The 27,476-nt window shown below is 37.8% G+C and overlaps 1 protein-coding gene across 2 annotated transcripts in view; it reads left to right on the forward strand.

The window, feature by feature from the left end:
- Window positions 1–27,476, forward strand: part of TMEM196 (transmembrane protein 196) — a 52,042-nt gene that overhangs the window by 18,190 nt on the left and 6,376 nt on the right. For both annotated transcript variants that reach the window (XM_081800439.1, XM_081800438.1), the window contains exons 2-3: window positions 22,048–22,104; window positions 26,507–26,761. In XM_081800439.1, the coding sequence (XP_081656565.1) occupies window positions 22,048–22,104; window positions 26,507–26,761 (312 nt within the window). The remainder of the gene's footprint in view (window positions 1–22,047; window positions 22,105–26,506; window positions 26,762–27,476) is intronic.

Raw genomic sequence — 27,476 nt, forward strand, 5'->3', positions numbered from 1 at the left:
CATGGTTCAATCTCAGCCCATTTGACTGTACAGAAGCCATTCTCATCACTAAACTATATTGTCTCCTACTAAATCCAAATAAATATAGTTAAATTCAGAATGCAGTGTATGAACATCCTGTGGATACACAAAGGAAAGTAAAGAGGGAGAAGACTTCATGGAGGATGTGCCTTTGGTGGCAAGTCTGAAAAATTCAAGTAGTTAGGGCTTACTGGGAAGGGAGGAAAGAAAGGCACTCCAGGTTAGTGGAGACCTGATGCACAGAGAGCTTGAGAATGGTAAAGAGCACATTGGTTTCTGAACACACAATGTGCAGAAAGAAGAGAGTATAAAAAGGTAGGCTTGACCTGTGAGGAACGTGAAGAGTATACTATGGAATTCGAACTGCATACTTTTTAAGAAATGGATGGTTCTAAGAATGTTCTAAAGGTTCTGAGGATAGGAGTAACATGAGTCAACACTTTAGGAACAGTCACCTAGGCAGCAGTGTGAAGAATTAGAGCCGGGGATTATGTACATCATTCATGTTAAAATTTAGAATCAGAAGGAAGCTCCCTTTAGTGGGAATGGAAATAAAAAGGGCATACGTGAGAAAGTTTAGGGAGGCAGATTCAACAAGACTTGGTGGGAAACAGGCTATGAAAAATGAGAGTGGAAGAGACTGGAAATTAAGGCTGACTTTCTGCCCTGGTTAAAGAGAATGAGAGTATACTGTGCTCAGAAAAACAAAAACAGAGGCTGGTTTGTAGGGCAAGAAAACAAATTAAGTTTAGACAAGTTGTGCCTCTTTGATTCATTTATTCATGAAATATTCATCCATCAATTTATAATAGACTTTGTGCTATATTCTGGGGATACTATAAAGAACAAGAAGATAATGTTCCTGCCTTCAAGACACAATCTGTGGTAGGGATACAAACATTAAATAAATATACAAGTAAGTATTTAATTATAATGCTACAAGGGGAAAATGTCAGGATACTATAAGAGCTTAAAATGGGGAAAAAAAAAAAAAAAGAGCTTAAAATGGGAACTCAGTCCAGAAAGTTAAGAGGGCATCTTCTATGAAGAAGTAATATTTAGCTAATATTTAAATTAGGAATAATAGCCAGTCAGAGACGAACAGTACTATTTCAGGCCATGGAAACATCACAGGTCAAGTCTTTGAGGGAGAAAGAATTTGATGAGTTCCAAGAAGTTAAGAGAGAAATCAGTGAAGGTTGAGGCTGTAGAAGAAGGCAGATTATGAAACACTTTATAGACCATGGAAAGATTTTGAGTTTTTTCTTAAAGTCAATGGGATAAAATTGAAAGATTTGAAATGTGGAAGTAACAAGTTCAGAGAAGAGTGGGTTTGATGAAGGCAAGGATGGAAAGAACAAATTTGGAAGCTTTTGCTGTAACACGGATGAGAGATGATAGTGGTCTGGAATAGAGTGGAAGCAATAGGAGTGAACAGAAGCAGATACATTTCAGCTATATTCTGAAGACAAAAAGAATACTGTGTGGTTCCCTGACATACATGAGAGTTTGAATGAGGTGTCAGTTAGGAGTCCCAGATGTCAAGAATGAGAACTCAGTGGCTGGCTGTGCTATTTCCAGAAGTGAGAAGTTTTGGAGGAGGATAATATCTTCAGGGGGATGATGACAGTGTTTTCAGGAGAATATTTTCTCATTATCTTCAGGGAATGATTAGGACATTTTAAGTGCAAAGCATTTTTGTGAGGCACCTCAGTGCCTGATTTTTTTCTGGCTGACTAGCAATTCTTGGGTCACATCGTGACCATACCTAGGCCAGTGGGAAAGATAGTCTGCCTCCCTGAATAATGAAATAAAATTTCTAGAATTTATTCTCATTCCCTCTGATTGGCCTTACTTGTATCTTGTTGTGATCTCTGAAGCAATCACTGTGACAAGAAGGACAGAACATCCTAATTCATTAAAGTTGGTTCACAGGGCTGTTGGAGGTGGGAAACACATGACTGAGAGTGAGGGGTAGTGACTTTCTCGGCAGAAAAATGAGGTAGGATTGCCAGAAAATGGGTAAATAAATTCTGAAGACCAAAATAATGGCTTTCTACCACCAAATATAATAACTGATATTTTAGAAGTGAATAAAGAAAGATAAAAATGTGTAGTTTGAAATTTGGGGAGGGCATCTTTGTGAAAAATACAGTTGGAACTCTGTTGCTGAGTTCAGATAGAGGCCGGTACTTGAGGTCTAGTTGTAAGAAGTTTTTGGCAGAGAAGTAATAGTGAAAGCTGCAAAAAGCAGAGAGTGAGAACTGACACTTCAGGAATCCCAGCAGACAGTATGGGTAGGAAAAAATGAACCCAACAGTAGGGACTGAGGAGTGAAGGACAGAAAAGAAGGAGGGCAATCAGGAGTGTGGAATGGAATCCTATGCAGAGACTATTTCAAAAATAAAAGAATAGTCAGTAGAGTGTCATTGATAATCTCGGAATGAGCAATTTTACAGAAGTGTAGGAATAAAAACTACATGTATTACTTTATTCAACAAACAATTATTGAGAACCTCTTGCTTGATACGTACCATGACCAAAGACCTTCCTCTTCCATTCCAACAATTTCATAAGTGTGTCCTGTATACCAGGGACCATTCTAAGAATTCTGTTTGGGAGGAGGGTTTTGGTGGTAGTTATAAATATGAAAAGCATCTCTTAAGGAGCTTAATGTCTAGTGATACAGGTAATAAACACAAAAATAACTGAGTCACAATGTAACAAGGCCCAAAAAAAGATGCACATAAGGTACTATGAGAAATCAGAAAAAAAGATGAAATCACATTGGGTTAGAAAACTTGAGATGAGCCCTGGAGAATAAGTAAGAATAAGAACAAAATTTTGCAAGTAGAAAAGTGGATATAAGCAAAGATGATACACTGAGTGTATACAAGGATTCTTAAGTCTACTTTGGCTGTAGGATATCAGCAGAAGACCAGTTTGCAAACTGGATTGGAACTATCCATCTAGGCTCTGATGACAAGCTAAGACATTTGTTGAGTCCTTAAAAAAAATTGTATGAAGGAGTGAGGTACTAAAAACCATGCTTAGAATGGACTTCAAATGACGTTAGAGAAACAGAAGGCAGAGCGGCTCGCTAGAAAGCTCTTAGATAATCCAAGGGAGGGTTGGTGAGGGCCTGAATGAAATAAGAGGTTCACTGTGGGTGTGGAATTCCTGGCACACAGTAGCTGGATTGGTGGAAAAGATATGGAAAAGGGGGGGATCAAAAGTGCCTCTGAGTTTTGAGAAAATAGTGGTAAGAGTGATAGAAACAAGAGAGGGATGAGGGGAAACAGATTTGAAACTCATATTTTGTGAGTATAGTATCCCTGCTGGATCTCTTTTGTTGACTCCCATGCATCTGACTGTGAGCACACTGAACTGTAGAATGATTGTAGGCTGAGCTAAGAATAGACAAAGCTTTCATGATGACCAGCATCCTGTGTTATTCTCTGGTCTCTTGGAACACGGACCTACTTTAGACATGACATTTTGCTTTGAAATAGCACGTTTAGCAGCAAGTATTATTGGGAACACTTAGAAGACTTCCTTTGCATCAAATAGAAATTAATACATTTGATAATTACTTTCTAAAAGGTAGTCCACTTATAAGCCTAAAAAATTTTGTTAATTGCTGCTCAGCATATCACGGCTGGAAACTGGAGAAAATAATAGTGCATACATTAGTGAGTACATACGGATTTGATATGGGACAACCCACCTCCATGAAGGAGGGATCGTGAGCAAACATACACACAGTTTTGGCCTATGGCAAGAGTCTGTGAATGGGAAAAAACAAAAACAAAGAATGAATATCTAAAATATTTTTTATAATGCCTGTCAGGAATTCAGACGCTGGTCTATACTCATCAGATACTAAATAAAATACTATATAATTTTAATAATTTTATTAATAACTTATGTCTGGTTTATTGTGTAGTAGAAATTATACCAACTACATCATAAACATTATCTCAATAATCCTTTTACTAGCACTGCAGGGTAAGTTTTAAGATATTTGTAGCAGTCTGCTTATCTTACAGATAGGGAAGTTGAGATTCAGAGAGTTTAAGTAGATGTACAAGTGCCACTAATTTGTGTGGCATAGCCAAATTTAAAGCCCATGTTTTCCTCACTCCAAAGTCTGTACTCCTAACTGTTATGTTATACTCCATCCCTTTCTTTTAAGCTCTGCCCATAAAGAACAGTGCTGATTCTAAATCCCAGACCCTAGTAGACAGCACCCACCAACTAACCTTTCTCCAGACTGAGAAATGTCCTGGAGCCTACATATGACTCCTCTAATGCTCCAGAGTAGCCAGCAGTTCCATATGAAAAACCATCACAAATACCTTTGTCCTGCTTGTAATCTCGTTCTGCTAGCTGATGCATAACCATCATGTTATCTATCTTGTCAGGGCAAAGGGATTATTTTCCCTGTGTTTCCCTGTGTTTCCTCTTCATGACATTTAGCAGAAAAATCATGCCAACCCTCTTCTTCCTAGCTCTGTACTAAAACCCCAAATAACCATAATATCCTTTTTATCTAATCAGAGTTCTCCTTACTGTTTCCCCCTGAAATCAGAGTAAATCTTAAAATCGCATTACATTTAACCTTAATTCCCCTCAGCTTGTTCCAACCTCTATAGTTACTCCTTCACAGACACCTTTGGGAACAAAACACTATTCACGGAAACGAACATTAGGAAATTGTAATCTTTAAAACAAATATTTAAAAAGGCATAATACATGATTGTTCCTCCTTCACAGACTCTGAAGCTGTATTTTGGTTACAAACTGAGCAAACCTCACTTTATTTCTGAGGGAATGATGTCATTTCTATTGGGTTCTGTAAGTTATAGAACTACTCGTAAAGGAAAGGAATTGCATAATGGATGGTGTTTGTTTATAGATTTCTAAACATTGTAGACCCAATATATTTTAATCTCTGTTGTACTTTCTGAAGAGTACAAAATGGCCTGCAATTGATAAAGAACACCACAGGGCCAATGCTTAAAAGTATCTCCCACCCGACAGCCAGTCTCCATAGGTAAAGACTGATCCGTGTTAATTCTAAGACACAGATACCTGTAGGGAGGGCAAATGTTATGGGCCAGACGTAATAATGATTAGGAACATCAATAAGCTGGAAGTTTGCTAGAAAGAAATCTGACTAAAAGAAGAAGCTCTGCCAATTTATCTATTTGCTTACCAGACAATTCCATGGCTGGCATTTTTTTCCTTAAAGAGACACAGAGAGAGTGGGGCGCCTGGATGGCTCAGTCAGTTAAGCATCGAACTCTTGATCACAGCTCAGGTCTAGATCTCAGGGACGTGAGTTCAATCCCTGCACTGGGCTCCATGGTGGGTGTAGAATCTAAAAAGAGAAAGAGACAGAAAGGCAACAGAACATTTAAGAGAGAACGATCATGAAGATGGCTGAGAAACCGGGGTATGTTTGCCCTAGAGAAAACGCAGGGTTAAATGGTGTATTTGTCATAAGTTGGGGGGGCAAAGGGTGGATATCACAGGCATAAAGGCTTCAGGCTTAATGAAAGAAAGAACTTTCTGACGATCAGAATGACTTAAAGGTGAAAAATCTGCCTCTCTTAATGGAAGAGATTGATCCTAAAGTGTAAAGACTCTTGTCAAGTCAGAAATACAAATAAAATATTGATGTTGGGCACCTTATGATTCACTAGCATTCTAGTTTCCACTGCAATAGATGGAGCTTAGCAGAATTGTTTGTGAATGTTGTTTATTTGGAAGAAAGAGGATTAATGGAAGAGAGGAATCTGGAGGAGCTGTTAATGAACACAAGGCTAACTCACAAAAAGCCTTGACATTCCCTTTCACTGAAACCAGGACTCTCCAGGACATTTAGCATTGCTCTGGATTAGTATAGAGGGTTCTCACATACACATAAAGCAGGAAAATGGTGTTTTTCCCACATGGATACTAATTTTTTGTGTAGAACCCACCCAAGTTATAGGATGGATTTTAAATGGATGCCCTTTGGGGATTCTGTGACTTAATTCAAATAAATCATTCACATGGTGGGAACTTAAAAGCCATCAAGGAAAATATTTTGATGAACTCTTTCCAATGAATACTTTATGAGGAGGTCCTCCCTCACTTTTAAGAAAGTTGCCTCTGTTGGCTTTTTTCCCCATCTTTTTAAGTTCATTAACTCCTCTAAATGCTAAAGCCATAGGTCGACATGATGTGATTTGATCACAAGAAAGTTCTGGAAAGATGAAATGAAACATCCTATTATTTTATAAAAGTTTACCTTAAAGAATTGGGAAAATACAAAAGAGCCAAAATGACATTAAAATGACCAGTGATCCCACCACTCAGAGAAAGTCACTATTTACATTGTCATATTATTGCCCTGGCTTTGCATGTATGAAAATAATAATTTGTGCAATAGAAGAACAAAATGTGCATAGTTTTGTAGTCTGCTGTTTTGCTAAAATAGTGTTATAAGCATTTCATCATGGCCTAACATATTCTAAAAAACAAAAACAAAAACAAACCCATGATTTTAAGTCCTAAATTTCAGTACTTTAGTCCAGTCTTCTGCTTTCAGATAGTTCCATACAATTATTTAAGACTAATATTATCCTCACCTCCCCAAAAAGTTTTGCCTTAGCTCATTTTGGTAGACTCCTCTAACTTTCTGCATGACTTTAAAGCTACACAAAATATATTCTTTATCACTGTACACTCATTTCTTCTTCTTGTCTCTATATTGGAGACTTGAACATCCTTAGAATTTTGATATTCCCTTTTCAGCCTGAAAATTAGAAGTCTTTTGTGACTGCTTTCTTCCTTAGAATAATAATACCGTTGTCAGAAAGGCAGGATGAGACAGGGGAGAGTGCACATACTTTGGAGTCAGAGTGATCTGGATTTGAATTCTGCTTCTGCCATTTTTTAGCTGTATACTCCATTCAAGTGTCTCTTGGGTAAGACCACTTAGACGTCTCTGGACCTTAGCTTATTCTTCTGTGAAATGGACTGCATGTGTGGATTGAGAAAACATGCTTGGTGTTTCTTGATTATTATAAACCCATACTAAGTTAATACTCATTGATTATAAGTTGTCTTCTATTTATGGTTTGATAAGCTGTCCTGTCTGTTCTTTCCAAGCTCTGTCATTAACCTCTTTTGGTCAGCCATACAGCGCACACCTCTGAAGCTATAAAGTTGAATGGAGGAAACCGGAAACTTTTCTATTGTCTTTATCTATGGCCATTATTCTAAAGGGAAATCCATGGACCTGAATGATATCCAAGACAATAATCAATAAGAATAAGAATAAATATATTTATTTATTGGAAATAAATATATTACATGAAAAGGTTAATTAATTGAAAGGAGAAATCTTTTTAAAGAACTGCTCCCAAATAGAAATAAAGACCACGACTTTAGTTAAATTGAAAAACAGCACTGTGAATTAATTGGTAGCTACTGCCACCAAGTGGTAGGAAAATACTTCTTTCGAGACTAGAATCCAGTAGCTTTAGGGGGAAAAGCTCCCCGACCACAATTTAGTAATTTACCTGTAGACCTGAACTTATTTCATCCCTTCCCATTGCATCATTCCCCCAACAAAAAGTTGGGGTAAAATTATTGGAAAATCCTAAATTAGTTTAGCCGCTAGAGTTAGAAAGGCCAGTGTTTGAATTCCACTTCCGCCAAATGCCAACCGTATGGTGTGAAAAAGTTGTCTTGAGGATCAGTTTTCTCAACTGAATATGTGAATTAAATTAGGTAATGTATATAAAATGTTTAGCCCAGAGCCTGGTATCTAGCAAGTGCTCAATAAATGTTATCTCTTATCTTTTTGATAATGGGTATTCTAACAAGCATGAGGTAATATCTCGTTATGGTTTTAATTTGCATTTCCCTAACGACTAGTGATGTTGAGCATCTTTTCATGTACACGTTGTCCTTTTGCATATCTTCTTTGTAGAAATATCTATTCAAGTCCTTTGCCTGTTTTTTAATTGGGTTGTTTTTTGACTTTTTTATATATTGGATTGTATGGGTTTTTAATATATTTTGGATATGTATTTATATATTCTGGATATTGATCTCTTATCAGATATATGATTGCAAATTTTTTTTTCACATTCTGTAGGTTGTCTTTTCACTTTGTTGATGGTTTATTTTGCTGTGCAGAAGTTTTTTAGTTTGATGTAGTCCCACGTGTGTATTTGTTGGTGGTGCTTTAGGTGTCATACTCAAAAACTCATCAAGATCTGTGTTAAGCAGCTTTATTCTTATGCTTTCTTCTAGGAGTTTCATGATTTCAGGTTTTACATTAAAGTCTTTAATCCATTTTTTTAAAGATTTTATTTATTTATTTGATAGAAAGAGACACAGAGAGAGAGGGAACACAAGCAGGGGGAGTGGGAGAGGGAGAAGCAGGCTTCCCGCTGAGCAGGGAGTCCGATGTGGGGCTCTATCCCATGACCTGAGCCAAAGGCAGATGCTTAACAACTGAGTCACCCAGGCGCCCCTCACCCCATTTGGAGTTAATTTTTGTGAGTGGTGTAAGACAGTGGTCCAGTTTCATTCTTTTACATGTGAATATCCAATTATCTCAGCACCATTTATTGGAAAGACTGTCTTTTCTCCATTGAGCATTCTTGGTTCCCTTGTCAAATATTAGTTGAATGTATATGCTTCAGTTTATTTCTGGGCTCTTGAGTCTATTCCATTGTTCTATTTGTCTGTTTTAATGCCAGTACCATACTGTTTAGATGACTATCTCTTTATAGTACAGCTTGAATTCAGGAAGTGTGGTGCCTCCTGCTTTGTTCTTTTTTCCTCAGGATTTCTTTGGCTATTTGGAGTCTTTTTAGGTATCAGTTATAATGTCTCTCTCTCCTTTTTTTTTTTTTTTTCATTTATAATTTGTTGATTTAGGTCCTTTCTCTTTTTTCCTTGGTTGGCCTAGCTAAGGGTTTATTTTGTTTCTCTTTTCAAAGAACCAATTCTTAGTTTGGTTCATCTTTTCTATTGCTTTTCTGTTCTCTACTGCTTTTATTTCTGCTCTAATCTCTATTATATCCTTTCTTCTGCTGATTTTGAGCTCCACACCTGGTACTAGCTTTACTTTAGGGGCATTCAGCTCTGCCCTCCCACTCTCAGCTTGAGTGCCACTGGGCCGTACAGCTTCAGGGGATGTTGCCAGCCCTTCTGATCAGATGGGCCCAGAAAACACTCCCCACAGCAGGAAGGGCTGTGATTCAGCTCTTTGCCTGGGCATGGGCAAATCGGGCTCTAGGGCCTGCAGAACTCCTTGAATGAGTATCTGAATCAGGCATATCTGCACCCTGCTGAGTGTGTACCCTTAACTTGGTTCTACAGATGGACAGAGATGCTGGTTGGGATTACTATTGGGCGGTACCAGCTTAGGTATGAACTCTCAGTAGACTACTGAGATCTGTGTGCTGGTGGTTGCAAGCCTCTCCCCCACTTCTCCATCCCAGTCACTTTCCCAATGGTCAAGTCCCGTAGATTCCCCTGTAATCCCCATGGTATGAAGTCAGAGTAGGGGCTCCCATAAAATGACCCACAATGCTGGTGGGATTTGTTATCCCTCCCGGGTTCTCTTTTCTCAGTGGAGGAACCAGACGCTCATGCAAGACTTTGCTGCATGGTGATGCGCTGGTCTGGGGGAGAGGCGATGTGGTCAACATGTAGCTGCTTCTCTTGCCCGACAAATGCAGTCTGTCTTGGTCTCTGTGGTGCCAGGGGGTACTTCAGTCTCAGCCCCATGTTCCAGGGTTCTTTCAGTGGTGTCTTCTTGAATAGCTGTTAGTTCTTCTCATGACGGGGAGCAAAGTCAGGAACAAGCTATGTCACCATCTTGCTCACGTCACTCTACGTTCTAAATCTAGATCTGGCCGTAGCTCCTTCCTGCTGAGGTTCTAGGCAAAGTAATAAAGTCCCTAACTCCCACAGTGCTATAAAGACTATAAATTAACTAATGTTTTGGCAAGTGGCCTAAACTATAAAATCTGTCTGTGGATGCCAGTTATAATTTTATACACTAGGAACCATAAAGAGTCATCTATTATTAACTGTAAATAAAAAGAAAGGTAAAAAGAGCACAGCTGTTTCTGCAGTTACAGTAAACCGTTACTGGGCCTTCTATATTCGGTAGTGTCAATTAACCATACATTTTTACGTTGTCTTGGCTAATTTATGGTCACAACAATAAATAGCCGAAGATGCTGAGGAGCCTGAAATGTCTTCTGTTTCATCAGAGATAGATGGCACAGTGCCACTTTTGTCATGAACTCCAATTCTTTGAAAATGGATCTTGTAGCCATGTCATAAATTAATCTCAATCAGAATGTCAGTGTGTTTCATAGAATTCTACTTCAATCCCTTGTCAGAACTGTACCAATCTGTTCTCTGCACCCTAAGAGGTGGTCATTCAGTCACTCTCCAAACATTCCCAAAGGGACCTCAATCAGTGTTATGAGGAAGCCCAGGCTACTTCGTGGACAGGTCTGTTCATCCTGGTAATGAGTGGAAATCTCCCTCCATATAACTCCTATCCATTATTCTTGATTACAACATTTAAATCCAGAAATAAGAGGCAACACTTTAAACTACCCCCATTTCCCAGATACACCAATGAACAGAATTTTTGGTAATCCTAGTTTCAACCTATGACTATGCACATCCTGCTGCACCAAATGTACCTGTTCTTTATGATTTATCTTTCAGCCATCAGGTAATTTCATAGGTAGGCATTTTTATGGTCTCAGCACTTTAAAATGGATAAAAATAAAGGTCCTCGGAGTTATTTCATGAAATCTGGTTAGAAATCAGAATGAAAAGCAAAAGAATCACCATTTGTAGCAAATCAACTCACAGAATCCATGATTCTGTGATAATGTTTTGGCAAGTGGCCTAAACTATAAAATCTGTCTGTGGATGCCAGTTATAATTTTAATTATATTTTATATATTATTATATAATTATATGTTATTATATTATATATTATTATATTTTAATTTTAATTGGGAGGAGATGACCCTGAAAGTGGTCCCTGACACTTTGTCTTCTAATGTTTGGTATCCTCTTGGAATCATCAGTCCTGGGTCCTTCAGATGGGATGTGGGATGGCACAGGGCTTACAGAGTGGATGAGATACGCATCAGGAAGGGGACCACTGTTGTGCATCTTACAATTCTTTTCTTAATTTTGCTGTTGTACCCCCTTTGGTTTTTTTTATCAAGTTCGTTTGAAAATATCAGCTTATTTTAGTTGTGGTGAGGGGATTAGACAGGGATTTATCTTACTTTAGGTTTTATCCACCACTGGGCTAGAGATACAGCTGGGAACCTGAGGCCAAGAATGATAGTGACTGTGAGGAAAAAGAGAACACAAATTCCAGAGGAAGTTTAAAACCAAGGTGATAGTCATTCTTGTATAGCGATTGTTCCCACCAGAGAGATTTTTCTCACAAGGTTTTCATTAGGAACGTTTTATGACTTGTCTATTAACAAGAGTATTTTTTGACAAGGTGTTTCTGATTTTCTTAGAGCTAACATGAAATGAGGTATAATGCACACAATAAGCAATAATCTGGGAACCCCCATGTTCTGCTCTTGTTGAACTTCTGCCACTTGCTTACTGTATGATTTTTTTGGCTTCTTAATTCCTCTACCCACAAAGTGGAAATAGTAAAGAGTGGTTTTTTTAGCCTTCCCAGAAATACTGGGAGAGAGAACCCAAATAGTAAGTGTGAATTTTTGAAAAAGTAAACTTTGGAAATTTGAGAATTTATCCCAACAGAATACTTGAGAAAGTATTTCCATTTGGGGTCCTTTAACAGGAACTAAACTAAAAGGACTGGAAGATGAGGGTAAAAGTCCATCTGCTAAGATATCTTGTAAACTTTCTTCCAGTAAGGCAAATAATCTTTGTGCTGAAGGATATTGATGGACAGTGCAGCGTTTAATATTTTCTCCAGAGCCCATTACCCAAATGTGTTTTTTAATGCTCCAAAATTATTTCTTTTTTATACATTATTATTTCTTCCTGCAATCTTTGTGGGTTTTTCAGTAAAAGCACACCTTAACTCCAGGAAATAGAAAATCTGTCAGGCTTAATCTTTTTGCCTCTTTAAGAGCCAGCACCTACTGTCTGGCTCTACTGAGTATGTAACTTATTTTTTATTCACTATAGTATCACCTTATAATACTACAAAGACAGGCTAGTGTCTATGCAACTTCACTGGGATAATATAGTTGCTGAGTAATGAAGAAATGAATCAGTGGGAGGTTGGAAGGAGGACTCAAAATTATTTTGTTATGGTCCTCTTTATCCAGAGAAAGCTGAAAGCCATCACATCAATAACATAAATCATTGAAACTCAGAAGCCACCATTTAGAGCTATTCTGAAACAATTCAGAAACTCAGCATCTTCCTTGGGTCCTTTATTAACTTAAGTTTATAAATCTTCTGCACCATTATTGCACTTTAATTAAATGATTCCTTCCAAAATGTACTCCTCAAAAACCTCACTCTCCAGAGTCACTTCCCAGAATCTGCTAGTTTTAACAGCCTAATTCGTGTTCTTAAAAGATATTACTTTAGATCTTTTAAGGCAGTGAGGAATTTTTAATCAGCTCTCAGTTTTATAAATTTTCCAATTACCTCTTTTGAGGATTGATTCACAAGTTTCCCTATTTACCTTGTTTGAGGGCTCTCTGGCAATCAAATTGAACCAGGTTACCGGAAAGATGTAATGAATGCTTGCCATCATTTAAAATCAGTTTGAAGTTAACTAAATAGGAGAGAAAGGACGCATCCACCCCTAGTAAATTTCAGGTGCTTTATAAATAGTGCTCTGCAACTCTGATTACCCATGGAGTTTGGAAACATTCTAGTTTACTCTTTCCAACCTAATGGTTTTCACAGTCCAGTTGTGTATACTGACAGGCTCTGGCATAAATACATTCAGGAAGAAAACTATTATTTCCTACCTGATCCAAAATATTCATTATGAGAACTGTAGCAGACATAGAAACTTGGCTAAATAATATAAACTATAATGCTGACCCACAGAGTGGGAGTAAAACTCTTCTCTGTGTTGCTTTTGCAAGACTCTAATCAACTGCTTCAGACTCTTAAAAGAGAGGGGGAGACAGAAAACAATGAAGAGAAAAAGTTAGGCAAGAAAATGTCTCTTTGTTAATATCCTTTGAAGGAACAGCTCTTTTATTCCTTAGAGGCTCTCTGTGGAGCACTAATAGCCCCACCTTTGCTTCAGTCTAGGTGTTCCGATTACCGGAAGTGATTTATCCTCAGGGGAATGGGTTGGGGGAGTGTAAAGACCTTAAAAGCCACTATTCTTTGATGTGGGAAATGAACCTGTCAAAGATAAGCCACTTAAAACTTACCATGCAAAGGCATAAAATGTCTACAGTAGGATCCAGAGAAAGCAACATCAATTTCCTTCCCTACCCCGCCCACCATGGTTGATGGAGAGATGTACGAACAAAACACCTTTACTTCTGCTGGGATGCTTCTGATAACTGTCTTTACACCCGGGAATGAAGAGACAAATATTCTCCATTAAATCCTTCAGGAAAGAGAAGAAGCTTCATTCATCACATAAGCCTAGGGAGTCTCCGGAGTCTGGTAGTAGACACGCATCCATTGTTGGTCCCTTCAGGCCTACTACTCCCGTGGTAGGTCCCACATCTGGCTGGCTTCTGGTAGCGCCAGCTCACCTAAGCCAAACTAGAGAATTAAATCAGTCCTGTGATTCTATACCTAAGGTTATCCTACAATTAGGAGTATAACAGTTACCCCGGAATTTATCCAAGATGCAGATTCTTAGACCCCACCCCACCAAAATTTGATTCAATGGGGGCCCATGACTGCATTTATGACAAATATCCCCATGTCATTCTGATAAGAAATGGTTTACAGATGCCATTATTTGAAAAATTCTTGTCAAGGCTTTGTAACTGAGGTCACGTAATCCAAATTGGGTCCAACCATTAAGGCACCAAAAGTGTTTTCTCAAAGATTATCCTGGTAGAACAAAAAAGGAGGTTAACATGGGCAGCTTTTATAACCTGCCTAAATCTCGAGAGTGTTAGGGGAAATCTTGGTACTTGAAACTGGACAGATACATACTCAGATGGGATTACTATATGAGACATCTGCCCTCAACTGGGAAGAGATCCCTTCACTCCGAGATCTTACAAAGGATTTCAAGGAGGATTCATATGGTCAGGATTGTTACAGTGGTGGTATAAGCTCGTAAAGTTTGATAAAGTTGTTTTTAGGGACCCTACTCTGCCTACCACAGTATTCTCTTTTTCCCCAGAGGGAACACGTATAGATGGTAGTTACTTACCTTAAGTCATGGTCCATCCAGGACAGACCATTGCTTATAATCATAAAATGAGGAACTCTTCTCCTTCCTTTAGAATCTCTGCTTTCAGGGGCGCCTGGGTGGCTCAGTTGGTTAAGCGACTGCCTTTGGCTCAGGTCATGATCCTGGAGTCCCGGGATCGAGTCCCACGTCGGGCTCCCTGCTCAGCAGGGAGTCTGCTTCTCTCTCTGACCCTCCCCCCTCTCATGCTCTCTATCTCATTCTCTCTCTCAGGTAGATAAATAAAATCTTAAAAAAAAAAAAAAAAAAAGAATCTCTGCTTTCAGCCCGAAAGGCTTGCCAGCCATAGTACCCGAGGGCTTGAAAGAACCCTAAAGTAACAAACAAATTATATTCTGATTTTTTAATGTCCTGAAGCTTTTTGTGATACCTGTTGACTGTTTTCTACATCATTTGATCTTGACTAAATGACAAGTATCTGATTTCTTCCAGGAGCAAATTTCTGAATGTGACTGGGATGGTGTGTGCCTCAAGGGACAGTGTCTATATAAAGGGTATTTAAAGGGGAGATGGTATTATAATCACTCAGAGCAGTTTACAGAACAGACTAGGTGATAGTAAGTAATAGCATTCAGTTGAGAGTGTTGAGACACTGCCCAATTTCTAGTTTCATCAAGGGGAAATGCCTATGCTGTGTCTATTGAGAGAAAATAAATAAACAGCTGGGATATATACTCGTAGGGTCCTTTCCCAAGCCATTTTCTGTCTCACATAATTAAGAATACAAACTAATATAATGTTATATGACAATTATACACCAATAAAAAATTTAAAAAGAATACAACCTTTTTTAGTTTGGGAAGTCACTCACATTTAAAAAGGATCTTCTAGCAGTTACCATTCAGTGTCAAGGTAATATCTTTTTCAGTGATTTTTGTTTTAATAGAAAGCTCTACCCGTGCTGACATCTCAAGGACATCTGAGGTTTGAGAAGGAAATTTTGAAACCCACAAAGCGAGGATTGTGACATTTAAAAGGTCAACGCCACCCAAATCATTTTCAAATGCCGCCATTGAGAAGAAAATTAACCTAATCTGACCAATCATGAGTGTTTCAGGAAAACAAAAAAGAAGTTAATGGGATTTGATTCAGTGAAAAGACTAATTGCACCCAGTTGTGTGTCTGGAATTGGCTAAATCTGATTAATTTCTGCCCCTCCCCATGCATACTGTGATACATTCATCCACCCATTTACCAATTCATTCATCCAGTTTGAAATTCCATCATGTCATCTAGAAACTTCATTTTAACAGCACAGCTTTGTCCGAGGAGATATGGCAAAGTTGAATATAAAAATAGATGATCTCTAACAGGCCAGTAATGGCAAATGAAATAACGGATTCAATTTTACTTTTATGTAGCATGAGGTTCAAAACTGTTTCTTTGATCCATAATTTCTTTTCTTCACTCACTTGCCCATCGTGAAAGAAAATTCCCTTTTTCAATACATTTTTTTCTAGAGAATTGAGAGACAATCAACATGCTTTGCAACATAAACGCTTTATTTCAGCCACTATTATGAATGTGTTGAACTAAAAAAAACTTTCCAAGTAAAAATGAAATGTGGTGGTCATTGAAGCTATATCTACTTTAATATGAAGTGGTTTATGATTCGTTATATTTAACTGAGAATAAAACTACCCATCCTGATGAGGATAGCCAGAAAATCACTATCATATCAGCACAGTTTCAGGGAAAATATGAACTATGTTAGCACAGTAGCATTTTCTGTGCTAAACCACAAAATAATCCTTTTAAGAGACTCCAGTTGTTATTCTTGAAGAGGTGATTGAAGTAGAATAAAAATATCCAAGAACTGGTGGTAGCAAAGCAAATCATCAAACTTTCAATCCATGTACAAGGAAAATACATTGTTTAACCAGAAATAGATTTCTTTCCACTCAGTCTCCCAACATTTAATATTTGTTTTCTTGATCATATTTCTATATATTTTAAAGAAACCTTAATTTTGACAAAATTGTATAAATCATTGAAGTTTATCAAAGTATTAAGTTCAATGTGTTGTTTAGCTCATTATCTTGAGTGTGGGGCAAGTAGCATCATTTCTACTTTCTAGTATGTATATCTTGTGTAATGGCTAGTGAATTTCAGTGAAAATTGTTTCATCTGAGGTCATTAAATGTGATGTGGCAAAATTTTTAATAAGCTCTCTTAAAACAAGATTGGTCCACCATCTTTCATAATCTCTTCACCCAACACTTGCTTGTTCTTCTGGCCACTGGTTTTATCTGCTTCCATTACAACCATGGTTTCAACATTTTCCATTACATAATTTAAAATTGAGAAATTCTACAAGAGCCTTTTTTTTTTTTACTCTTAGTCTTTTCCCAGAATAAACTTTCTTGGACAGAAAGGATTACTAATAAAGAATTCATTAACAAGCATCTAGGTCGGTGCTGAGAGAGGAACAGAAAGAAATGAAACAGAGAGACAGAGACAGAGAGAAAAGCAGATGGAAAGAAGAGGTTTTCATTCATGTATTCATTTTAGGGATCTTTTAACAAACCCCTTTCCTTCTTTACCAGTAGACTGTTTTATTTCCCTTCTATTCTCCCTCTTAGGAGGAAAATTGAATGCATTCACATTTAGTCTGATTGCTTACACTATTGAATTGTTTATTCCAACTTATTTTATAGTTTCACTTTATTTCCTTTCATTTTTTTTAAACTTCCCTGACATCTCTTGGTTCCCTCTTTACTGTCAAATTGTATTTTTCTCTTTATTTTTATTTTCTCAGTCTCTGTATTTTAATGCACAAAATTAAAGTTGTACTTTCCGTCAATATCTAGAACTAGTTAGCTTTTCTGTTATTCTGCTAAATGATAAGAGTTTTAGAATACTACTTACATCTTCTTTACCCCCACCTCACCCTCTCTCATGCCAAAATCACCTGGGATATTCATTCGAAACAGGTAATTAATTTTTCCAATCAATACTTTTGAATCTAAAAGATATACTGTTTTGTTTTATTTTGTGCTTTTTCTCCTACATTTCTTTTTTATCTCCTGGCTTTCCCTGCTTGTTGTCCTGAACAGCTTCTAGTAATTCTTGTAGAGTGTGTCATGTAAAATGTTTTGGAGCCTGTATTAGCTTCCTATAGCTGCTGGAACAAATTGCCACAAATTTAGTGGCTTAAAACAACAGAAATATATCCTTTCTCGCAGTTCTGGGGGCCAGAAATCTAAAATACGTCTATGGGGCTAGATTCCTTCTGGAGGCCACAGGGGAGAATCCATTTTCAGCTCACAGAGGGTGCCTGCACGCTGGGCCTCAGGACTCTCCTCCCCCTCACAGCCAGCAGTATGGACTCTTCACAACTCTCTTTCTTTGTCTTTTTGTGTCTTCTTGGAACCTTCTGTCTCTTTTTACCTTCTTCTCTTCCTCTTAAAGGACTCTTGTGACTATATTTAGGGCCTACCTGGACAATCCACAATAATCTCATTTTGATATTCTTAATTTAATCACATCTGCAAAGGCTTTTTTTTTTTTTTGGCCATATGAGGTAACATTAGTGGATTCTGGGGATTAGGACATACATCTCTTTGGAGAGCCATAATTCAGCCCACCACAGTGCTTTTGCCCAAATGATCCTGTGTTTTTTGTAATCTCTTGTGTGAATGAGAATTTGACTGGATGTCAAAAGTTGCAATGTGCTTTATCTTCAGAATCTTGCCAGTATTTTATCTTGATAATATTCTTTATGCTGTTAGTGCAAAAGGCAGTCATTCTAGTGAGGAAATGATTGTGCTGTTACAGTGATTATCTTTGGTGCAGATATATTCTTCTACGTTTCCTCTAGTTAGAGTTGCAGTCCATATTTGCATAAATCCTGGAAACAGTAAGCTTTGCTACCCCTTTGCCAGGGGCTTAAAGCATTTGCTTCATAAGAAAGAAAGCCTAAGGACAGTGCAGAGCTTTGCACCGTCCCCTTCCTGCCCACACACCCATTTATGTGACAACCCACGTCCCTTCCTCCTGTCTCTGCAACAAAAGATATAGTTTGTGTGTCCAGAATTTCCTTTGAGGGCCTTATTCCTCTTTGAACTGCTTATTCCATTGCCTTGGACTTCACTATTCTGATGGGCTCTCTCAAAGTTATCAATCTCTTAGTTTTTCTGCTTTAGCTTATTGTTTAAGTGGGAATGACATCTTTGTTCTTTCTCCATCTTAAGCAAAAGCAGAAGGCTCCCTGGACCTTTCATGAAGAAAATCCACTCAAAATATAGAATGCTAATTCCATAATAGCTCCATTTCATCCTACAATGAGTCACAACCTTAGCGATCTACTGAGTTTAATCTAAATTGGAATCAAATGAATTCCAGTTGGACGGCTAACTAGTTTTATTACATAGTTGCACTTCCTATCATTAGATCACTTGATCTATATAACTTCATAGTAAAAGCAAAGCAAATAACTCTCCTGGGTTTAAATAACCCATCTTCTCAGAAATAAAATTATATTGTCTCATGTAATATTGTCTATCTAATTCAGATATATATGTCTCCAGCCGTCAATTTTACTTTTTTAAACTGATTTGTTTTTCACTTGTTTCATAATGTAGTGTGAGTGCTTTGCATCCTTGATAAAGGTATATTGAGCAAAAAAAAAAAAAAAAAACTATTTTGAAATAGAACAAATTTCCTTTATAATAAGGTACGCTTAATTGTAGACTGTAATACAATTGATTGATCTTATAGTCATTCTTATTACAACAAAAATTAATAATGGGAAGGGCAAAGAGAGCAATTATAGATGGCCAGGTGTTCATTGAACACTTCTGGTTGGATTTGCTAGTCTGATGCCCTGTACTAGCACTGAAAAATCCTTTTGAAGAGCATTTCAGTACAATATTAGAAATAAATTAACTCACTTTATTTTTTTTTTTAGTTTTTTTTTTTTAAGATTTTATTTATTTATTTGAGAGAGAGAGAGAGAGAGCACAGCAGGGGGAGGGGCAGCAGAGGGAGAGGGAGAAGCAGGCTTCCCCCTGAGCAGGGAGCCGATGTGGGGCTCGATCCCAGAACCCTGGGATCATGACCTGAGCCGAAGGCAGACGCTTAACTGACTGAGCCACCCAGGCACCCCAACTCAGACACTTTAAAAAGCCTTAGATTACATGGGTGATTTGTGACCTTGATGAGTGACCTTGAGCAAGTCACTAAGCCTGTCTGGAACTGTACTTCCCCACATGCAAACTGCAAGGACTGAATTAAGTCATCTTTTAAGATCCCTTGCAGTGCTCTGACTTGGAGTACAGACAGCCCATGAAATTAAAAGATCATTTACTGCTTTTTTGTGCTTCTTTTACACTTCTCTATAAACTGTGATGGCTAAATTTCAGCTAACATCCCTTACAGCCTCCTCATAAATGTTGTGATTTTATATACTGCCCATTATATGGGTAACTTTTTTCTCAGATTAATGGTTTCCTCCAGGGAATGTAGATTTTTGGATACCCTGACAGAAGTAACTATCCAGAAGTATTTATTCTCTAGGCCTGACTGGGAGTAGAAATATATTGTTTGATTCCCCTTGTATTCTACCTTCCCCCCACTTCCCCAAGCCCTGAAATTCCTTTCCTTAGTGGACCATAGAAGGAAGCAATTTTATTGCCACCTAGATGTTCTAACCAAGTGGCTGGGAAGGAGAACTCGGCTTAAACTCCTGAGGTCCACTCAAGCTTGGCTGTGAATAAATAATGGCAATGTTTATAGATTTCAGAAGAGATCCAAGGAACACAAAACTACATTGCTTTCAAATTATTTCAGGAATGAGTTCTGGGTGAATGGACTTTCAGGGTGAGTAATGGGTTAGTCAGGCAAGCAAGGAGGAGGGCATGCTGAGGCTTTGATCTGAAGCTTGGCAGCACCAAGAGGTACAGAACTGTTCCAAACTGGAATGGCTTGAGCACAGCCTTGATAGACATGAGATAGGATCAGTAAGGAAGAGTCCTTAAGGACTCTTAAGGACAAGTTCATCTGGACCCAGGACACAAAGGGGGATGGGGGTGACAAATGGTTACTCAGAAGTAGATATTTAAAACTTCTGAAAAGTATGTGAGTATTCAAGTTTTATAAAGTTCTGAGTTTTTATCTTCTCATGGTTTAAGGTATTAAAATTATTTTATCAGATCAATTTATATAATATGTTAACCCTTGTCTGTCATAGGCTTTCTAAATATGATCCCAATTTATTTTTTTGCCTTTGAGAGGTATGTTATTTTTTACTATTGAAAATATAATTTTATGTATTAATATTTATAAGTATTTTCCATTTTGGTCTGTGACTTTGCTGTTATGTCTAGTAAATCCTTCCCACTCCTCTAAAATTACATAAATATTTAACTTTGTTGAGTATTAATTTGAAAGATCATCTATATTTTAAGCAAATTGTTATATATCCTTGGTTTCTCTGATCTGTCTTTCTGCATCGTTGCCTGCTTTGCAATTATTTCGTTCCCTTATATGGAAAAATCCCTGCAAAGGAAAACTTCCTTAACTCATTATGTCTTTATCAAATTTTGTTGGTGTTTCTCACACGCATTTCATTTATTTCATATAATTCTAAGATTATTTTTATGTATATATTTAAAAAGTCTACCCATGTGTGAAACTCAGTTAAAACCACTCATATTATTAGTTCTGACTTGAGATAGCACAATTTAAAAGAAAATCAAAAGGAAAAACTTAACTGCATTAAAAGCTTTATCTGCTAGTCTGAAAGCCCTTAGTGGGCTTATTATTTATTAATGACTATTATTTTATTGATATGGTTTGCTTCTAGCCAGATGTATGTATAAATGCACATTCAAATGGCTCTAAATGTTTCTAACCAAGTTAAATGATTTACCATTCTCCGATAACCAAAGTATCTAATAGTGTATCATTGGTAGACTATTTGATGCATCTTTTCTTTGCAAAGTGATTATGTCACCAACGTGCTTATTTACAAGAAATGACATGCCATCAATAGCTTCATCTCCTTGAGGTCTTCCAACATATCCACAAGGACCATATTTCTGGTAGAATGAGGAGGTCACCATTTTACCTGGCATAGTTTGAGAGGTACAAAGAATGTCTCTAAAGAAGAACATTTCCCTTTTTGATGCCTTATCTTTTTGTTTGTGTGAGATTCACTACCTGTAGTAGAGGCCATTGATTTCGAATTGCTTAGAAATCAATTATGAATGAATGTATCACACCACTTTTCTCCTTAAGAAAGTAGAAAGAAATAGAAGACAGTGAAAGAAAATAGGAAGAACAAAACTCTACATTTATTTACTTCATAATTTTGCCTGGTGTAAAACTGACTCAGGTTTTGCTTAAGTACCACAGGTTACCTATATCAATCTTGCAAAGAACACATTTTCACTAAAGTTAACATTTTTATCTCTTACCATTCTAGAATGAGGTATTTTCCTTTCCAGCTTTTGATGGGAACGTAAAATTTTCACACTTCCCTGGAACAAGTGTCATGAGTGAGCTATAAGCTAAAAAAATAGAGGTTTTCTTGTCTTTGAATATGGAATAATTTTTATTCTTTTCCCTTTCAGTTTCTTCTTTGTGGCATATGTGGAATACTGTGCGCCAAAAAAAAATCTGGACTTGTCGTAAGTTTCTGCCTTGTTTATATTTTGCATTGAAGTATTTGAAACGTAGGAACCTGAAAATGGAAATGATGACAAGCCAACTTTCACATAGTGAATGTTACTCATTTAGGATGAAAAGAGGACCGACCAATAAATACTGGCTTTTTCATTTTCAAAAGAAAACCCATCAAGATTATTAGAGACTATGACAAAAGAAAAAGAAAGAAAAGCTTTGATATACTCTTTAAATGCATGAATATGCAACCCATAATGACTGCTGTGGTTGACAATCTCCACTTTCCCAGTTTATAGATGCCCAGACACTCACATGAATCCTTCAGTAAGCTAAAAAAGACATGGCCTGAGTTCATGGGAAATTTAATTGTTTAAATGTGGAACTGGGCCTACGGATTACTGGCTTTGACTGTGAAGTCAATTTTGCAGTGCAGCAGAACAGCTGGGTTGTTATAGTTACAGTGAATTCCCAATGATTTTTTTTTATTTAATTTTATTTTATTACTGTGAATGCAAACGTGTTTTCAGATGTTTTTCAGTACTGTCATGGGTTTCCGGGGTATGGAACATACTCCCAGTTAACTCTGATAATGGCTGGAGGAGAACTTCTGTATGCTGAAGGGTGGGTTCCCCACTTCCCTCCATGATGTTTTTTTGAGAGTTCAAAAGAGGGGAAAAGCATTGGTTATTTTTTTGTGTGCAATAGGAAAGATCATAGACCTTTTTTTTTTTTTTAAAGATTTTTATTTATTTTTGACAGAGAGAGAGCACAAGCAGGGGAAGCAGCAGACAGAGGGAGAGGGAGAAGCAGGCTCCCCGCCGAGCAGGTAGCCTGATGCGGGGCTGTATCCCAGGACCCTGGGATCATGACCTGAGGCGAAGGCAGACGCTCAGCCAACTGAGCCACCCAGGCACCCCAAGATCATAGACCTTTATAAGTTGACAAAGTTAATACTACACTTGGACCCTAGAAAGTGGTCTTTGATCCTAAAAAGAGTTTTCCAGGGGGAGGCCAGTTATCTTAGGAGGGCAGGGATGGGATTATTAGTTATTTTTGTTTAACTACTTTTTTGAATCACATCTTTTTGTGTGAGGATACCTCTTGTGACCAAAAAATGAAGCACCCATTGCCTTAGACATGTGAGATGGAATTTTTTAAAGTTACATAAAGGGAAAGCATTAGATACAGATTTTGGGAGGCTTGTAATTTGCATCTATGAATCTTCTATCACTTTTTAGACATGGCCCTCATTCTCTCTCTACTTTTATTTTACTGGCATCTTTATGGCTATATAATAACAATTTCTTGGAACTTAGAAGAAAGAAAGAGAGAGGAAGGAAGGAAGGAAGGAAGGAAGGAAGGAAGGAAGGAAAGAAGGAAGGAAGAAAGGGTGGGCAAACAAAGAAAGAAAGAATGAGGGAAGGAGAGGAAAATAGAGGGAGGCAGAGGAGAAAGGGAACAGGGGAAGGAAAGGGAAGGGAGATGTCTTCATCTATTTGGGCTGTTACAACAAAGTATCATAGACTGGGTAGCTTATAAACAACAGAAATTTATTTTTCACAGTGCTGGAGGCTGGACCCAGACTAGGGACCCATTTTGTGTAGCTAGGTTCTGGTAAGGTTCTCTTCCAGGTTGCAAATGTTTGACTGTGTCCTCATTTGGCAAAAGGGGAAAGAAAACTCTCTAGAATCTCTTTTATAAAGACACTGACCCCATTTATGAGGACTCCACCTTCCTGACCTAATTATCTTCCAAAGATCCCACCTGCAAATACTATAGTATTGGGGATTAGGCTTCAACATTTGTATTTAGAGGGACACAAATATTCAGTTCATAGGAGAAGGGAGGAGAAAGAATTTTTAAAAAGGCACTAGTGTCTTTTTTCTGTCTTTCTAATTCTCTTAAGAGTTATTTTAAAAAATCATAAGAGCTGAACCTTTTATAAACTACCATTCACTTTAACCTCTTTTACCCTTTGATATTCCCATAGATGACATTTAGCTATCAAGGATTCTCTATCCTTCAATCAAATTGCATGATAATTTCTCCACTCCAAATATCTCTCGAGTCTAAATTCTCTAGTCTGGTGAGATTTGAAAATCATATATGGTTATAAATGTGGGTATAGATTTTAATATTTTAATTCTTAGGTGAGAATGTTCTGTTCGCACATGTTAATGAATGCCTTTCAAGAATGAATGAGACTAATATCAGGAGAGATTACATGTTTTCTTATAATAGTCAAATAATTTGTCATTTACTTTCTTAAATAGTATTCATTACTTGAAGGCTAGAATGTAACATTTTCCCATATTTTCTAAGAATGAGTCAACACCAAAATATTTCCCAAGAAACTGCATGCTATCTGAATATACTTTAAAGGTAGTATATTGATTCTATGTGAAACTGGGAGCAACAGGTCCCCACTTGGGATGATTCAGTTATTTGGTCGTTGATATTCAGCATTATATTTAATCAACTATAAAAAGATATTCATCCATCATTGGATTTTCAGTCTTGACGATAAATACTGTGAGACAGACACAATAAAGATGCTGAATTAAGTTAGAGAAACAAAACAAACTATTTGTAATTCTTTCTGCCCACCATGCTATTTCATTATGCTATTTCAGGTATCTGTGGCCTTACCCTTTTCTGGGAACTGCATGCACTTAGTTTAGATGACATGTTATCAGGGAAGCCTTGTCTGAAACCCCTGGCTGGGCTACATTCTCCACCTCCCTATTCCAAGGGCAACCAATTCATCCCTCTTTTTTTTTTAAGATTGTATTTATTTGACAGAGACAGACACAGCAAGAGAGGGAACACAAGCAGGGGGAGTGGGAGAGGGAGAAGCAGGCTTCCTGCAGAGCAGGGAGCCCAATGCGGGGTTCGATCCCAGGACCCTGGGATCCTGACCTGAGCCAAAGGCAGACGCCCAATGACTGAGCCACCCAGGCGCCCCTCATCCCTCTTTCTTAATATTTGCCATGCCATGTTGAAATGTGGGATCTTCTCTCACACAAGACTGCAGAGTACTCAAGGGCAATAACTCTGAGCTATTCTTTTTTGTAATGCCAACAGCTGCCTCACTCAGGGCCTAACAGATGCTAGGTGCTCAATAAATGCTTGCTAAACTCAGCTAAATGGCAACAGCAAATAATTCCTGATAGTGTAAAATTAAATGCTAAATTAAATTACATAGCTGTTTGCCCGATGGAATTATACCAAAGGAGGCGATCAACAAATCCAGGAAGGCTTTCTGAAGCAGTTAGGACTGCCTTTGGGCCTTCCATCTAGGAGTCCAAGAAAGAAGCAATATCATTTCCAGGAAATGGAAAATATCATTGAGGTGGGAATGAACAAGTTGTAGGACTGGCAAGAGAGAGGACTGTAGTGGAGACCATGTTCTGGAGAAAAATGGAAATAAATGTAGATAATTAAATTAGTATCACGCTCTAAAGTATAAGGAAAGCCCATGGGGGAATTTAGACAAAATGCAAATACAAAATAAAATCATTAAAGCTTTTGGAATATTCAGTTACATTTATGATATTTAGGTAGAATAAAACCCCCGAGGTCTCTTAACAGAGACCCAGATCAAACCAATAATAGGATCAAAAGCAAAGCCACATCCTGTGTTTCCCCAAAACAACCAGATGGTATTTTTGGAATGTCTACTGTGTATTCTTCATTGTGGTGCCACAGAGTAACAAAAGATTTGTAATATAAAGGGCCAGTTCACAGGGAGTCCCTTAACTATCCTTTGGGGAAATCGATACACAATAAAACTCCTAGGAATGAAAAAGAGAAGTAACCAAATTCCCCCAGATCATTTAGCTAGAGAGGTATAAAGATCTGCAGTTTGGTGAACTCATGGCAGTTCAATGAGAAGATATTTAGATATTTTAGGGGGATTAACATAGTGAAACTGGATTTAGAGTCAGAAAATCTGGATTCAGTCCCTACACTTGAATGTTACCTGCTCACCATTCCTCCAAAATGTGTATTACGATTTCTCTCAGAGGTTTGCTGGGCGGGTTAATTGAGATAGTATCTGTTCAAGCTCCTAGCATAGTAAGCACATGATAGACAGTAAGTAAATATTATTTAAATCTGAATCTACCTTGAAGACAAATTTTGCTTATTTCAGTGTTTTCAAAAGATGTATCCCTGGCCTTCATACAGTCAGCGATTAATTCCGAAACACTGTGGTCTGCGCTCTTTCCACTGAGTCCGATTGCACAGGAACTTGGTGAAAGGTTAGCTTCTGTCCTCTGAGAAGCACCCAAAGCTCCTTGCCTTTACTGTAGCTCAGCTATCCTTGAGGTGCAGCCAGGACAGTGCACTGTGTCCTGGTCAGCTTTGTTTCCTCGACTTTGACACTCCCTTTCTTTTTCTTACCAGATGATCCTTTTCTCCGCCTGCTGCATCTGCGGACTCATTGGGGGCATCCTGAATTTTCAGTTCCTTCGGGCAGTGACAAAGAAGACCTCTTCCCTCTATCCTCTGCATCTCGCCTCCATGTCCCTTGCGTGCATCGGGATCGGCGGCTGTACCCTCTCTTCCTGGCTCACTTGTCGACTAGCCAGCTACGAACAGAGGAGGATGTTCTCTGAAAGGGAGCATTCTCTGCACCACTCTCATGAAATGGCTGAGAAAGTGAGTTTTGTAGCTCTTCTGTTCACTGCTAGCATGGTATGAAGGCTGCAGTCAAATCTTGGTCAATCATCTGGCAGCTGTAGAAGAGAATTTGAGGAATTGGATTTTCTAAAACTTTGGCCCTAGTGGGCTAAGAATAGGAATTTTTTATTTTTTTTTCTCTGCTATTTGGGGTACACCTATTTTCAATAATTTCAGAGCTCTCTATCTATACCAAAACCCAGTTCCTAAAATAGCATTCCATAAAATATTGAATGCCTTATAAATATGGATTTTTATGTGTTGTACTGAGGAAAAACACAAACTAAATACCCTCTCAACTCAATAGTGCCAGTTGTAGAAATCTGATGAATTCCCCTTTCTAGCTCACCTCCTGTGCTTGTAATTAGATGCATTTGATTATGTAAATTAGATTTTGAAGCATAAAAGGACCTTTTAATAAGGCAACAAAAAGCCTTGCCTACCAGGGCAGATATTACAATCCACATAAAGCTTCATTAAATTCTCATCTAAACTTCATGCATATTTCGGTAGCTTTGCCTATATTTTAAATAATATTCTTGCATAATTGTTTCATGAAACTCATTCAAACAGGAAGTAACATTTATTGCTTGAAGGACAAATGATATAGTGAGCTGTCTGTGTTTCTATTGCATTTTGCACATATTTCTTAATTCAGTTCCTGTTACTGGATCTATGAAGGAAAAGATAAAAC

The sequence above is a fragment of the Leptonychotes weddellii genome, chromosome 12, assembly GCF_054177405.1.
Source record: "Leptonychotes weddellii isolate Sample4059 chromosome 12, ASM5417740v2, whole genome shotgun sequence".
Taxonomy (NCBI): domain Eukaryota; kingdom Metazoa; phylum Chordata; class Mammalia; order Carnivora; family Phocidae; genus Leptonychotes; species Leptonychotes weddellii.